At 56.3% G+C, this 15,003-nt stretch overlaps 1 protein-coding gene across 5 annotated transcripts in view; it reads left to right on the forward strand.

The window, feature by feature from the left end:
• MYO7A (myosin VIIA) overlaps positions 1-15,003 on the forward strand; it is an 86,274-nt gene that overhangs the window by 10,270 nt on the left and 61,001 nt on the right. For 3 of the 5 annotated variants that reach the window (XR_010383429.1, XM_064492738.1, XM_010989983.3), the window contains exons 4-5: positions 5,546-5,659; positions 9,721-9,873. Coding sequence is in view for 3 of the 5 variants with exons in the window: in XM_064492738.1 (XP_064348808.1) it covers positions 5,546-5,659; positions 9,721-9,873 (267 nt within the window). In the remaining 2 variants the exon portion in view is untranslated. Of the gene's footprint in view, positions 1-5,545; positions 5,660-9,720; positions 9,874-10,062; positions 10,261-15,003 lie in introns of those variants that run through there. The other 2 variants (XM_064492740.1, XM_064492739.1) reach the window with 2 other exon arrangements.

Raw genomic sequence — 15,003 nt, forward strand, 5'->3', positions numbered from 1 at the left:
AGCATTCCTGGCAGAGGACTCAGCATAAGCCAAGGTGGGAGGCCTTATCCTGTGAGGCCAGGCAGGAGGAGACTAGGCTGGAGGAGCAGTGAGACCTGGTTCAGGAAGAGGATCTGGTGTGACGCCAGGGTGGGTCTTGGGGGCATGAGACCTGCCTCCCAGAACTGCTGTGCAGCCACCTGCAGGGAAAGGGGCCTATTCCCAGGCTTCAGCTCAGGGGTGGCCTGGATGCAGGGGATTGAGCAGTGGGTCTGGGTCAGGCAGGTTCAGGCTCTCAGTGCTTTACTGAGTCTCTTTTGAGGGGCCTCTCTCCATCCACAAGACCTGTTTTACATCTCTTCCTTCTTACCTCTGCTTTTCTGTGCTTTGCTGTTCCCTTTCCTGGAACACCCTTTCCCGTCATGTCTGCCTGAAAAATCACAACGCCCGGGTGTCATCCTTCACATGACTTGCTCGGTTACTAACAGCCAACACTCATACCACATTTGCTCTAACAGGCACCTGTCTGAATGAGTTATGCACATTAACCTCACAAGCACCTCATGAAGTACTGTCATCCTGCCATCTGACAGATAAAGAAACAGAGGCACATGGAGGTTAAGGAACTTGCCCAGGGTCACACAGCATGTGAATGGCCTTGCCAGTATTGAACCAGTGTTGGCTCCAGAGTCCAACCTCTTAGCAGCCATGCTAGCCTCTCTCTCTAAGGTGACTCTGTCCCTTGTCTGGTGATGCCATCCTTGTCTGCATCTGAGTCTATCCACCCCCCAGGCTGGAAGCTCTGAGGACAGTGTCCCCTAAGCTTGAGTCTGAGCCTGTGAATGTCGGTTAAATGGACAGATGGAAGGATGACTGGGGTCCCTGGAATCCCTGGAAGCTCACCACCAACACTTCCCTCTGTCTAAGGGTCTCATTCCTGGCTTCCGTGGACTCGCATGGGTAGGTGGGCAGGGGGATGTGTGCTTGTTCTGGGCTTGACTGGGGGAAGGACCCCTTCTGAGGGCACAGTCCCTGAGAGGGCACAGGAAGTGGGTGAGAATCATTGTCAGCTGTGTGCTGGGTGGCAGAGCGTTGGGTCCTCGAGGCTGGGATGGGATGGGGTAGAAGGTGGCCTGGTCCAGTGGGGCAGCTCAGAGCTCTGTGTGAGGCATCACCATCTCCTTCCTTGCCACTCCCCCTGCTCCCTCCTGTGGTTTGCTTGTTTGTTCTGGAAGCAGTTGGGCCCCCAGGACTCCAGACACTGCTCACAGCCAAAAATGAGGCCTTAAAGAGAGAACAGAAGACAAGAGGGGAGGAAGACACAGATAAGTAGAGATTGGGAAGAAGGTGGGAGTAGGAGGTCACAGGGCCTGGGCGTTCCACACCTTCTGGATGGTACGGTGGCCACTGTGGCTCTTGGCCCAGCACAGACCCGAGCCTGTGCCCAGGCCTGTGTGGCTGCCAGGACACAGGAGCCCACTGCAGGGTGAGCTCTGAGCCATTAAGGGTGGCTCCCTGTGCTGGGGAACCAGGGATGCCCTTCCCCAGGCCTCAGTGCCTCCTTTTTGGGGTGGAGATCACCAGTTGGCTGGCCTCAGACCAGAGACAGACTCTCAGGGTGCTCTCTCCCCAAAGGCCCCCCCACCTCAAGATTTTTATCTGCCCTCACTCCCCAGAGGCAGCCAGTGGGCTAGAAAGATCTTTGGCGCATCTTCTCTTTAGTCTTAAAAATTCACAAAGTTTATTGCATTTTACTCCATAACATCCCATGTTTCTTTCAGTAGAAAACATACTGATTTTCTCTAAAACTGCAGTCAAGGTGAAGTTCCAGGTGCCTGGTTTATGCTGAGGCCCGCAGCTCGTTCCCAGGTGCCGCCTCTGCAGTCCCGGTGAAGCCGGTCTGGAATCCCCAACGATGTTGGGGTGTCGGGGCCAGGATGGTAGAGGGACGGGTTGGCGCCCCCTCCCCGATCCCGCCCGCGGGCGTCACCTAAGCCGCCGTTGCCATGGGCCCGCGGCAGATGGCCGGGTTTAGGGTTCCCTGGCGGGCGGCGCGCACGGGATTAGGTGAATTAGGGAGGCCGAGCCGTGCTGTCTCTGTAGCCGCCGCCAGGCCCTCCGCGTCATGGAGCCCCCTGCCCACGCCGCCGACCCCGCCGACCCCGCCGACCCCGCCGACCCCGCCGACCCCGCCGACCCCGCCGAGGCGCGCGCCAAGCAGCCCGGCAAGTGGGCGCTGGTGCGCAGCCTGAACCAGGCCCTGAAGACCTATGCGGTCCTGCCGGTGAGGCCCTGGCTGGGAGGGGGAGCGGGAGGGGGGCCCCGCCCAGGGCCTACGTCGCCCGGCCTGTTGGGAGCCTTGGGAGCCACAGGGTTACAAAGCCCCAAGATGCACGCAGACCCGGGCCCCTCGGGGTTGCTCTGGTCCCAAACTCCCAGCGTAAACTTGGCCCCCTCACCCCACCTGCCCCTGGGTGGGGCGGGAAGGTTTGCATCTGGAAAATAGGAGGTGGGCCGGCCAGCGTCTAGGAAAGCAGTGAGTGAGGGGCTCTGTAGAAGTTTGTGCACTGGCTGACCCGATAGCAGAAGGACAGGGGCGCGTGGGCCCCTCTACCAGGGAAGGTTAGCAACTGGACACTTCCTTGCTCACAGGTGCCCCTGGCAAATCAGTTGGACCATCTTTCCCACCTGTGAAAATGGGGCTAATAACCAGTGTCCCAGAGTGATTATCAGGATAAGTGAGGGGGGAAAACGTCCTGAAACAGACTCCTTTTCATTCCATAAACAGGGGCTGAGCCCCAGGCCCTGCCCCAGAGGAGGAAAGAGGCATAAAAGGCTAAGGCCCTGTGGGGAGTTAACACTGCTCTGATACTGGGCTCATGCCTGGGAGGGAAGGCGGATGGACACCAAGGATGTCTTCCGTTTGTACTCCTCTCTCATCTTCACAAGCACTGAGTCCCTTGCATTTTAAGGCTGGTGAACCCCAAGGTCCAGAGAGACTGAAAAACTTACCCCAAATCACACAGCATTAGTTGTAGAACTGGGCTGGAACTTGCCCCAGGTTACACAGCCATCTTGAGGCAGGTGTCCCATCACAAATGGGATTTTTGATTCCAGGTGAGGTCCCTAGTGGGGTGCCCCTCACAGTAGGGTGTTAGGAATGGGGCCAGATGCAGTCATGGGCTGCCTGGAATCTGGCCATGGGGATGGGAAGAGCTGGTAGGGTCAGACCTGGCCCAATGTCCCTTTCCTCTCTTCCCTCTTCCTGCCCCTCAAAAAAGTGTCATGTTCTTTTACATCTTCCTTGCTCCTCTCCTTCCCTCACCCAGCCAGGGACTCTTAACCCTCCCTGTTCTTGGTCCAGGCTCTGCCTTGCAGATGCTCACAGTCTCATCAGTTACCAATTTGATGAGGGACTGTGGCCAAGTTCCTTTCTCTCTTTGGACCTCAGTTTACTCATCTGTAAAATGAGGACTCTTACAACCCAGCTGCCTTCTGATGCCCCAAGGACTTTCCTGGGGACCATGGGAACTGTCCCCCTCAGAAGTTCTCAGGCTCTAGACTCCTCCCTGAAGCTATCACTTTAGCCTCTTTTCTCAGGTTCTGACTGAGAGCAAAGAAAATTAAGTCACTGCCCTCCTGGTGAGAGTCATCAGCTCCCAGTGTTCTAGTCACTTCTGTTTGCTGTGCTGCCCTCAGTTGAAGCTTTCAGCTTGCCTTTTGGGCCTGTGAACCGTCCACGGCCAGGGACCCTATCAGTGCTTCCTGTTCTGCTCACAGAGCTCGGTTCAGGGCTGGGCCCAGGGGATGTCAGGAGAGAGCACTGGATTTGGAGTTTGAGCTTCGTTCCTGGCTCTACCACAAAACGCCTGTGTGGCCTTGGGCATGTTTCTTGTGGGAGATGAAGTAGAGCTAGAATCCCCTGCCTAAGCAACGTGGTCATGAGGTTCAAGGAGATAGTTAATTACAGGGAAGCACCTACCTGGCCTGCTGCGGGGGTCTCGAGTTAGCAGAGAGCAGCGTCCTGGTACCACTGCGTGCCAGGGCTGGCCCCCAGCAATCAGGCAGTCTCTCTCACACGCACTCTGTCACATACTCCCTCTTACACACTCACACACATGCTCACCTACACACTCTCTCACATGTATGCTCACACTCTCTCACTGAGAGAAAAACTGTTTCTCTGTGCTTGTTCTGGGGAATCACAGATGGAAGACTCAGACCAAGACCCACCCACAAAGGGCTGCAGGCACATGGGGGATGGACGCAGAGGGTGGTGACCCAGCGTGGTGCTGGCTGTAAGGGGCAAGCCTGGGTCCCCGAGCCCTGAGAAATGCCTGCCTTCTCTACACAGCAGCTGGAGTGAAGTTCTAAAAATGTAAATCCATCATGCCATTCTTCTGTTTAAAACCTTCCCGTGGCTTCTAGTCATACTTCAAAGCAAGTCCTTCTGCCCCTGGCTTGCAGGGCGCTGTGTGACCTGGTGCTGCCCACATCCTTCAAGGCCCTCCCTCATCTCACTCCAATCTGGGCCTGCCCTTAGTAGACACTCTGCTTTCCCGTCTCCTCACTGCTCTAGTCCCAGAGTCTAGAATGAACCCGGCCCATGGTGGGCTCCCCAAAAACATGTACTGAATGAATGAATGAACTCTTCAGGGGTTGGGGAGGAGGAGGAGGAAGGTGGGGCAGTGGGGAGGGTCCAGAGAAGAGTTGCTATTTGCTCTGGGTCTGGACAGATGGGGTGGGGGTCCACTCAGTGGAAAGGTGGGGTGGGATGGGGGGCAGGTGGAGCTGAACAGCCAGAGCAGGGGTAGGTCAGATGGTCCATGGGCTGGACTTCGAGAGGGTGAGGAGTGTGGCAGGAAGCACAGCTTGGACCTGGGACTAAAGCAGTCCTGAGGATTAAATGGAAGCAGCCGTGCAGCCTGGGCACACAGTAGGTGCTCAGCAAACATGTGAGTTCTCCTCTGTTCCCAAGGTGCTCCAGTTTTTCTTACTTCTTCTGGGAGAAACCTTGGGTTTGAAGCTAGACTGTTTCTGACATTGGCTAACCTCCCATGACATGGAGGCCCACGATGGCCACTGTGGCTGAAAATGGTTGGTTCCGAGGGGAACAGGAGGCTGAAACAGTGATGAGTCAGCCTCGGGACTCGCTTCTTTAGGACAAGCGGGAAGTGGTTTGGGTGCCCCCAGTGTTTCTGCCTAAACCTCAGTGGGTTTGCTGTATGAGTGTGCGGTGTAGAGCCTTGGGGAGAGCTGGGCTTGGACAGGCCTGCATTTGAAGTTGCCCAATTGCGTGGTCTGGGCTCTTGATCTCTGGGCCTCCGCTTACTTATTTGTGAATTGGGGACAGTAGTGGCTGCCATAGAGGAGGGATTGATGACACTGCATAAGTGCCCAGCCCAGGGCGTGGCACCATGGCTTCCACAAGTGAGTTCCCTTTTCTTCCGTCTTCTGTGGTTGGCATAAGAGCCTCTGTGGTGGTGGGACAGGCACAGGACTGCCTGGAAGGAATGCCCGATCCCTGTCCCTCCTCACCTGGTCTGGGACTCTCTCTCATCCACAGGGGGACTATGTCTGGATGGACCTGAGATCTGGGCAGGAGTTTGATGTGCCCATCGGGGCGGTGGTGAAGCTCTGCGACTCTGGGCAGATCCAGGTGGTGGACGATGAAGACAATGTGAGTAGTCCCCCACCCCTCCTCCACTCCTGCCCCCATGCCTTGGGGAGGACACGGGCAGACAGGTGACCTGAGGCAGGGCCAGGCACTGACCTGTCTCAAGAGGATAGAGGCAGTGCCCAGGCCCCTACTTCTGCTTCTCAGAACCCCCTTCTTCCATGGAGTTTTCCCCATGACCCTGGTAAGACAGAACCTCCCCTTCTGCCCCAGGCTCCCTGTTCTATTTCCACAAGCACTTCAGTCCATTCTGTTTAGTATTAGAGATGTGTGTCTGTGTGGGCATGTGGGTGTGTATGGAGGGGGACGTGGGGGCCCAGGCTGGGAGCTCCTCAGGCACAGGGGTGCTTCAGGGTCAGACAGACTGAATTCAAATTCCATCCTGCCCACTTACTGGCTATGCAGCCTTGGCCAAATCTCTTTCCCTTCTGAACCTCAGTTTCCCCTTCTGTCGATTGGGGATAATAATAACTATCTCATAGGGTTATTGACCTATATGTGAGGTCACACGTAGAGAATTCTTCAGTAAAGTGAGAGTTAGTCTGAAAATGCCCAGTCTAACAGATTAACCCTTTATCTCTGTGGCCCTGAAGGAAGGGGACATAAGAATTGTAAGCTTGATAGGTAGTGAGAGTAGAACCTTGGGGAGGGAAGGAAAGGTCTGAAGTCAGGTCTTGCTTTAGAGAAGATGGGTGGCCCAAATGAGAGCCCAGAGGGGGAAGCTTGGGAACTCGGGACAAGTGTGCGCATGTGTCGCACATGTGTATGTGGTGGGGGCGGGGCAGTTGTAGATGTGGTGCAGAGAACAGGGCTGCAGCTTAGTGGGGCCATAAGGGATCCAGGGAGATTCAGTTCCACCATAATTTGGGTTGTGCTGTGGCTGGCGCTATGACCAGCACTGGGGGCAAAGAGACAAGACTGAGTCTCTGTCTTAGCCTCCTAGTTTGATGGAGATGAAAGAGGGTGCAATGAACTTGGAGCAGAAGGCTCTGTTGGAGGCTCAGGACCCTGGGGACCTAGTACTGGACATGGAGGAGGCTGAGCTTCTTCCATTATCCCTGCAGCCCCCAGGGACACCTCCCCTGGGGTTTGCAAAGCCCTTTGACCCAAGTTCCATCTCTGAGTCCTTCAGTGTCTGTGAGAGGCAGGGAGGACAGCCACTGTTACCCCAGTGGGAAACTGGAGCCTAGAGAGGGACCCCCAGGACTCACAGCTAGTGCGTGATGGTGCTGGGATCAGGATCCAGGGCCTCTGGCCTCTGCACATGCATTTCCTCTCCCAACATCTCAGTGGCAGCTCTGGGGCTCAGGTTCTGTCAACCACACTTTTGCCCCCTGGGCTTTAGAACCAGAGTGGCAGCAATGTCATTCTGGAGGCTCCAGTTCTAGGGCCCTCCAGGAAGCCCCTGTGAGGTTGCAGCCGCAGAAGAGGGGCAGCACAAACAGGCCCATGAACCAGCCTGGAGTCCCCAGGGTGGGGCCCAGGGACTCTGCCTGCAGGCTTGAGTTTCACCTGGGTTGTGTTGCATGGCAGATGGTGTCCTGTAACTATGTCACTGGATCCCAGAGGTCCCCTCCCACTCGTCCCCACCAAGTCCCTGAGAATGGGGGCTACAGGTGGGGAGGGACATAGCTGGCTGTCTGAGAGCAGGTTAGTGGGGCTGGGTTTACTTCAGCGGCACTGGTCCCTGGGGGCTTCTGTCCTCTTTCACCAGGCTTCTCCACTCCCACTCCCTCCACACCTCAGCTCTCCAGGCCATCATCTTTGACCACTCTGTCTTCCTACAGATTCCCTCAACTTGAGAGCAGGGACCAGGTGAGTCAGGTCTGGTTCCCTACAGCACACCAAAGGGTCTCCCTAGAGAAGTTTCTCCATGGACTTGCTGAATAAATGAATGAAAGATTATGGTTTCAGTCTCCACTGGAATCCTAATGCTCTGTCTTTGTCCAAGCCATTCTCATTGCTGGATGCACCCATTCTTCCCTTCTTCCACAGGGCTCGTGGTCCCTGCCTCTCCAAGCTCAGCACCATGTCCGCTTTTTCCTAAATGTGTCCCCAGGTCCTGGAATTGGCCATGTTCTCTCTCTCTTTCTCTCTCTCTCTCACCGGCATGCCTTCAGGGCCAGGCCTCAGTTCCTGCCCTGGTTATACTTTGGTCTGTGCCATAAGTTTCTGTGGACATTGACCTGAGGGGTGCAGACCTCAGCTGAGTGACCTTCCATGCAGGGAAGGGGTGGGGAGAGGTGCAGCTCTGCTGTTTAACTGAGCACACCACTTTACCTCTTGAATGTGACTCCTCATTGTAAAATGGGGTTGGTAATTCCGCAATGCCATCTTGTGAGGAACAAATGAGAACATACATCTTTTTTGCAACAAAAACTAGAAAGCATAAGAGTGATAATACCCAGCACTGGTGGAACAATTACCAGGTACCAGGGCTTTTTAGATCTGGCAGGAGTAAAACAAAGGTTGGCCATTATTGAATCAATTAACCCTCCCAACATCCCCAAGAAAATGGGACTGTTATTCTCATTTCCATTTCATAGATGAGGTCGTAGAGGTTCAGGGAAGCAAAGTGACGGGCACAGGGATGTGGGTCTTGCAGTGGCTGAGCCACCTCTTAGCCCTATGCTGAAGTGTCATGGGGAAGAATTATGGGACCAGAGATTGGGGTCGAGTGGGGAAGGCAGATGGCCTGCCCAGGTGGCCTCTCACTCTCGCCCATGCCAGGGCCTAGGACCAATTGAGAGTAGGGACCAGGCAGAGGAAATTTTCCAACTGGATCAGCTTTTATCAAGAAGGATGCCTGGGAGAGAGGAATGTTCCACCTGGGATTGGAAAGTCCAGGCAGATTCTTTAATTTCATCACCCAGCCCGTTCATGTCAGGGCTGTGTGAGGGCCTGACCTGGAATGAAATGCCCTGGCCCAGGAGTGCCTCGAAATGCCAGGGAAACTGGAACCGTGGGCAGTGGCTGGCCCTGTTCCCGATCCCTCTGAGGGCCTTAGTCCTCTGAGCCTGTTTACTCAAGTAAAGTGAGGGGGCTGGATAGGGGACTTCTGGAGTCCTAATCCATGACTAGACCTCTGCTTTTAATTCAAACCTGGTTCCCAGTAGTCACCAGCAAGCCGTCTGTCTCATCAGCCGTCTGCCACGTCATTTGTGCCTGGTCCCTGTATGAAGCTCTGTGGACCAGGGGTATAGTGGGCATGGAACCTGGCCTCCAGACTTGGGGCAAATTGAGGGGGTGGGGTGTTCAGGGACAGAACTGCATTCAGATAGTGGCAACCCAGTGTGACCACTGCCTCTCAGTGGGAGACCCCGGCAATGTGGGAGCCCAGCCTGGGGAACCAGTCAGTTTCCTGCCTGTTCCTGAGGCTCCCAGGGTTCTGGCATTGGGAAAGGGGAGGGGGCCCCAGAGGGCATTGGAGGCTTGACTCAGGCTGTAGCCACACCCCAGAGCACAGGAGAGATTCTCACTTTCCTGAGAGGCTGGGACTGTGAGTAGAGCGTGCTGGAGGCCACCTAGGGAGGAGAGACTTCCAGGGGCCAGAGGAAACCAGGGCTTTGCAAGCTTGTTGAATGAACCAGTGCTATTGCCCAGATGTGCAACCATCTGCCACCCTGGTATTTCCCTGCAGCAGGATATATTGCACTGTCTGAATAACTTTTTGTGCACTTGGTTACTGGAACCTGGATTTGAAGCCAAGTCTGTCTAACTCTGATGATGACACTTTTCACTCTATCATGTAAAGTGACTAGATGGACTAATCCCCTTTATGACAACCACAGGTAGGGCCAAAATCCCTGCCATGCCCACCTCTTGGGTCTGCAGAGAGAGTCCCCTAAGAGGAGGAGGAGCTGTCCTTGGAGGGTAGGGGTGGGCAGTACCATCCTCAGAGACTCAAACCTATTAGAACAGGTAGTGTTCAGCCACAGGAGAGGACAAGGCTCTTACCAGGGTCACAGAGACCCGGGGTTCCTGTCCCTCCCGGACCCTTCCCCAGCAGTGTGCAGCCTGGGCCCCAGGGGAGAGCTGACGTTAGCCACTGTGTCTTCTCACAGGAACACTGGATCTCCCCCCAGAACGCCACGCACATCAAGCCCATGCACCCCACGTCGGTCCATGGCGTGGAGGACATGATCCGCTTGGGGGACCTCAATGAGGCGGGCATCCTACGCAACCTGCTCATCCGATACCGAGACCACCTCATCTACGTGAGTGCCGCCCCGCCCACCCGCAGCCCCACCGGCTACCGGCCCCTCCCACTCGCCTCCTTGCCCTGTGCTCCCGGGCAGCCCGGGGTCCAGCCCCTGCAGTTGGATTCCGGGGACCAGGTAGCCAGCCCTTGCCCTCTCTCTTGGGCTGTGGGCTTGTGTGGTTGGTGGTGGGGGAAAGGGGAGGTTTTTTCCCTAAAGTTCATGTGGGGTGATAGGTGCCTGAGACAAGTGTGGAGCTGGTTCAGCGGGGTCTACACGACTGAGGCCTCACCGCCAGGTCGGGAGAGTGGTGGGGCTGCCGCTGGTGGGGGAGGTTGGCCGGTGGAGAGGGCGTTCAGGAGGGGGCACTGCATGAACAGAAGACCCGAGGCAGGACCGTGCCAGGTGAGTGAGCAGCACAGTGTCACCAAGGTCGTCAGAATTGTGAGGAGAGTGAGGGAGAAGGGGCTGGGAGAGTCTGAGGGAGCCTGAGGGTTGTCCCTGAGGAAGCACAGCAAGGAGCTCTCAGGCCAGGGGTCCATCCCCTCAAAAGCCCTGGAATTGTGGCCCCTCAGCTGCCAGGGAGACCCTCCGCCAGCCTCCCCACTCTGGGTCCCTTGCGGCTTCGGGCTCCCAAGAGGGGGCTGTGCTCGGTCCCTTGACATACATCAACTGCTTGGAGGCTTTCTCGGAGAGCCCCTTAGCCCTGACAAAGCCCCTCTTGCTCAGAGGTTTGTGGTCAGGTAACCAGAAGTTCCCCGGCTTGGATGGCCTATGGGCCTAAGATTCTGGGTGTGCTGATCTGGGAAGCTTTGCTCCAGAATTGCAGGGTTCAAGGGGGTTTCCTTGACTTACTGACCCTCTGCTTCTGTGACTGGGTGGCTGAGTTGGGATTAGAGCAGGCCTTTGAAGAAGCAGCCAGGCCATTGTCTCACCCAGAAACCATAGCTGTCCCTAACCATGGCAACCTCTGGTCACTTCATGGCTTGGGTTACCCTGGGCACAGCCCCACACACCCAGGATTTCCTCAGATTACCACGGCCACTCACAGCCATGGGCCCAGAGGACACTCTGTCCCTGACTGTCTGCCCTGGGCTTGCCTGCTCCAGCTGGCCTGCCCCCAGGAGCCTGAGGGACAGCACCCCAGAGCTGTAAGTCAGCCCCCGACACCCTAAGTGGGGCAGAGCCCTCAGAGGACACCTAGCAAGCCCTCAGTGGGTGGTCCCATAGGCCAGGCATCCCTGGGTCTTGCAGGGAGCAGGCGGCAGGGCTGATGCTGAACGGAGGCTGGAGCCCTGGTCTGGCAGCTGAGGGGCCTGGATCCAGGTCTTTGCAGGTGATCTTTGGCAAGTCCCTACCCCTGTCTGTTCCCAGCCTTCCCTTTGGCACAAAGGGGTGGGTACTTCTGTGACAGTGGGAAGGTGTATGTGTCCAGGATGTGTGTCTTGGTCTCCATGGCCTGCTAAGGGAGAGGCCTGTGCTAGCAGACCTGGGAGCTTCCTGAAGGAGGTGGACTCCCCACATCTCCTAGGGTGTGTCTGTGGCCCAAGAGAGGCTCCCTGATCTCCACCTGGGCACTTGGGGGCCCCCAGGAACCTGTGTGCTATGACTTTGGCTTGGGAATAATCCTTATCTCTTCCCTACCCCAGCCCCTGGCCCCACAGGGCAGGTTTTATTACTGGAGACTTGTACAAGAAGCCTGTGCAGGGCACTTGGACATTAACCCTCTGCTGACCATGAACCCTTGGAGAGTCAGGGCTGGAGGTGCTCAGGGAGCAGAGCCTCAGGGGATGGATGGGCACTGGGGCCCAGAGGGAGGCAGGACAGGCCTGAGTCTCATTGTCAGCAGTCGCCAAGCCCCTCACTTCTTTCACTTGCCCCACTGCCAGCTCTACAGTTTTGCAGGTGAATTCCTGGGATTTGGGGGAGCCTAGGTGTGGAGGTGAAAGCTGGGGCTCGGTGCCAGGGTCCCTCCTTCATCCCACTCCCCACTTATCTGCTCTATGACCTTGGCAAGTCCTGCCCCTTCTCGGAGGCTCAGTTCTCCCATCTGAAAAGGGGTGTCATGACCACACCTCCCTGTGGCTTTCTGAGCAACGCCAAGAGCAATGGCCTGGCAGCTGTGAAGTCCTGCACCCGAGGAATCCTTCTGGCAGTTGGTGTGTCCTTGTCTTTCTGCTGGGGAAGGTCCCCTCACCAAAGGAAGAGGCCTCATTTTTATTATTTAGTTTGAAATGGGTGTTTGTGTTACAGATTGGAAAGTATTCCTTCTGCCACAGTGACAACCACTACTACTAATTTCTCATCTATCTTTCAAGAGAAAGAATATATGTAAACATATATGCAATATAAAACAAAAATATAAAATGTATATCGTATGTTTTATGTGATATAAATTATATATAATTTTTATTCTTTTCTCCACAAATGGTAGCATTGCTTCCCCACTGTTCTGTGGTTTTCCCACTAGCCAGAGCCCCAGGCCATCCATCCTGTCAGCGTAGGCAGGGCTGCCTCAGTGTTACTGACAGGCCTATCCCCTCGGCTCCCTTCCTTGTTTCCTGTGGGGCACCGGTTCATTTCTTCTCCATCTGTTCATTGAGTCACTCTTTTGTTCACTCACCAAACATCTGCTGAACATGTCCTACGTGCTGTGCACAGTGCGGGGCCTCAGGTAGAGAGGAGAGCGAGACTGGGAGCCCAAGGCCCTGAACCACAATTATGGCCAAGTGAAAGGGGCCGCGCAGGCCGTGATGGGTCACCCAGGAGGGGGCCCCTCTTCCTGCACAGGGGGCAGTCATCTCTGTTTAGACCTGAAGGATGAGCAGACATTAGCTGGGTGAGGGGGCAGAGGATGGAGTGTGGTGCTTTTACCTGAAGGTTTAATATGGAGGGAGCCTCTGGCTGTGGGATGCAGCTGGCAAGGGCCAGGGCTCGGGGGTCTTGTGGGCAGGGAAAGGATATGGACTTTGATCTGAGGCCCTGGGGAACTGCCTGAGGGTTTTCAGCAGAGGGATGACACAATCAGATTTTTAAAAAGCTGACCTTGGTTCCCTGGAGAGGACAGACTGTAGGGGGCAGTGTGGAAGCCAGGAGCCCGGTGAAGAGGCACCTGGCCAGGGAGGTGGTTGTGCCCATGGAGAGACGTGGGTTGCTGTGAAGGAGTGAGGGGCATCCCTGGATCCTGCCCTGGTGAAGGACGGTGGTGGCACTGTTTGCAAGCCAGGAGGCAGAGGAGGGGCAGGGTTTGAGGGGAGAGTGGGCTGCGGGCTGGACAGGCTGGTGGACATCAAAGGGGGACATCATTGGGGGATGTCTAGGAGGCTGAGGTGCCTAGTGCTAGGTAGAGAGGGCCAAGGAAGCTGTGAGTGGGAGAAGGGGGTCCAGGCCAGGCCGCTGGAAGGCATCTCAGGGTGTCTCAGTATGCCCTTTGCCCTCTCTGGCACTGCCCTTGCCCTGTTCCTGGTCATTGAGCCTGTCCTCAGGGCCACCTCTATCTGACTCTTGACTTCTCTGTTGACTGGTTCATTTGGTCTGAAATAGTGTTTCTGTCTCCAGCCTCTGTAGCTGCTATTCATCCTCCCAGCTGCCAGGGCGACTTTTCTCAGCAGTCCTCCCAAATGTCATGCCCTTTCACGCCCCTGTGCTTGATTCCCACTGAGAAGCCCTCCACTCCCCTCTTCCACACCCCCACCTCGAGGAATCTGTGTGCCTGGTCTGAGCACCCACAACCCTGGGTTTTCCCTCCCCGGCACCCAGAGTGAGGCTGTCAGTCTCCCCGTGTGCCTCAGTGAAGGGTTCTTGAATGACTGAGTGGAACGAGCCTCACGTCACATGGTGATCACAGGCTAGGTGGCTGAGCATCACATTGTTAAGGAAGTATTCAGAAGCAGGGAAGGTGGCACTTATGCACAGCCACTCTGTACCAGGCACCTGTCAAAGGTTATGTCCTTTGGTCTTTGCAGTAGCCCTGGGAGGTGAGTGTTAACCATCCCCCTTTTACAGATGAGCAAGCTGAGGCTTAGAGAAGTGACGTGATCTGCTGAAGGGATGTTCTTTGTGGCTATCTCTCCTGCCCGGGGACCAGAGTCTAGCTAGTTCCCACCACTTGGCAGGGCTGAGCTGTAGGGGACCGTGGCTGAGGCATCTCGGGGCTAGAGGTTGGTAGGTGCTGTTCTGAGAATTTAGCCCAGCCCTGGGCTTTGTGGGATGTTGCTGCTAGAGAAGGCCCTTACCTCCCCACCCCCACTGATCAGTTGCCTTTTCTCCCCGCTTTCCAACCTCAGACCAGCTGTGGAGGGCGAGTGAGTGCAGCACAGAGCGGGCCCCAGATCTCGGCATGTGCTTGGCCGGGCAGCTCCCCTCTAGCCTCCTTCCCTGTCCCACCCTGTCTCTCCCGGCTTGGGCTCTGGCACATGGTCAGCATGATGAGGCTCAGCTGCCTCTGGTGTGGGCTGTTAGGAGGAAGAGCCCTGGTGGGAGAGGGGAGTCCTCCACGGCCCACAGGGTGGGGTCTGGCAGGACTGAAGCCTGGGTCTGGGGCGCTCAGCCAAGGGCAGCTTTGCGTGGCCATACCTGGCCCCAGGGTGGGCACCTCCCCTGGCATGCGGTGTGGGTAGCAGTGCTTTCTCTGCACGGCCACCTTGGGCTGAGGCTGCTGGGGGGTGGTTGTGGCTCTGGTGTGAGGCGTCACCTCCCCTGCAAAGTTGCATCTTTCTTCAGCCCTTCCAGGCTCAGATGTCAGTAGATCTGTCACCAATTATGGGCTGAGGCTGACCTCTTCAAGTTGGGGTGGGGAGGGGTAGGGGAAGGGAGAAGTAGTCCGTCAGGGCCTCACTGTGTCCTGGTGGCAAGAGGGCCAGGCCCTGTTGTTCCTCGTGTGGCAGGGCCTGGGCCCACAGCAGGAAATTTTGCACACAGTTGCACTCATCGAGGAGCCCAAGGCGGGAAAAGGCCCCAGAAGGCTGAGATGTGTCTGGCCGCTGTGTCCACACTGCCCGGAGTGGCTGGAGGCACTCTGTCCCCCAGAGCAAACGGCAGTGCTGTAGAGACCCGGGCCCACCCAGCCCCTCCAACTCTTTATGGCTTGATTCCACTCCCATCTCACCAACCCAGCCTCTGCTCTGGAAAGGCCCAGTTTGTACATTT

The sequence above is a fragment of the Camelus dromedarius genome, chromosome 12 (assembly GCF_036321535.1).
Source record: "Camelus dromedarius isolate mCamDro1 chromosome 12, mCamDro1.pat, whole genome shotgun sequence".
Taxonomy (NCBI): domain Eukaryota; kingdom Metazoa; phylum Chordata; class Mammalia; order Artiodactyla; family Camelidae; genus Camelus; species Camelus dromedarius.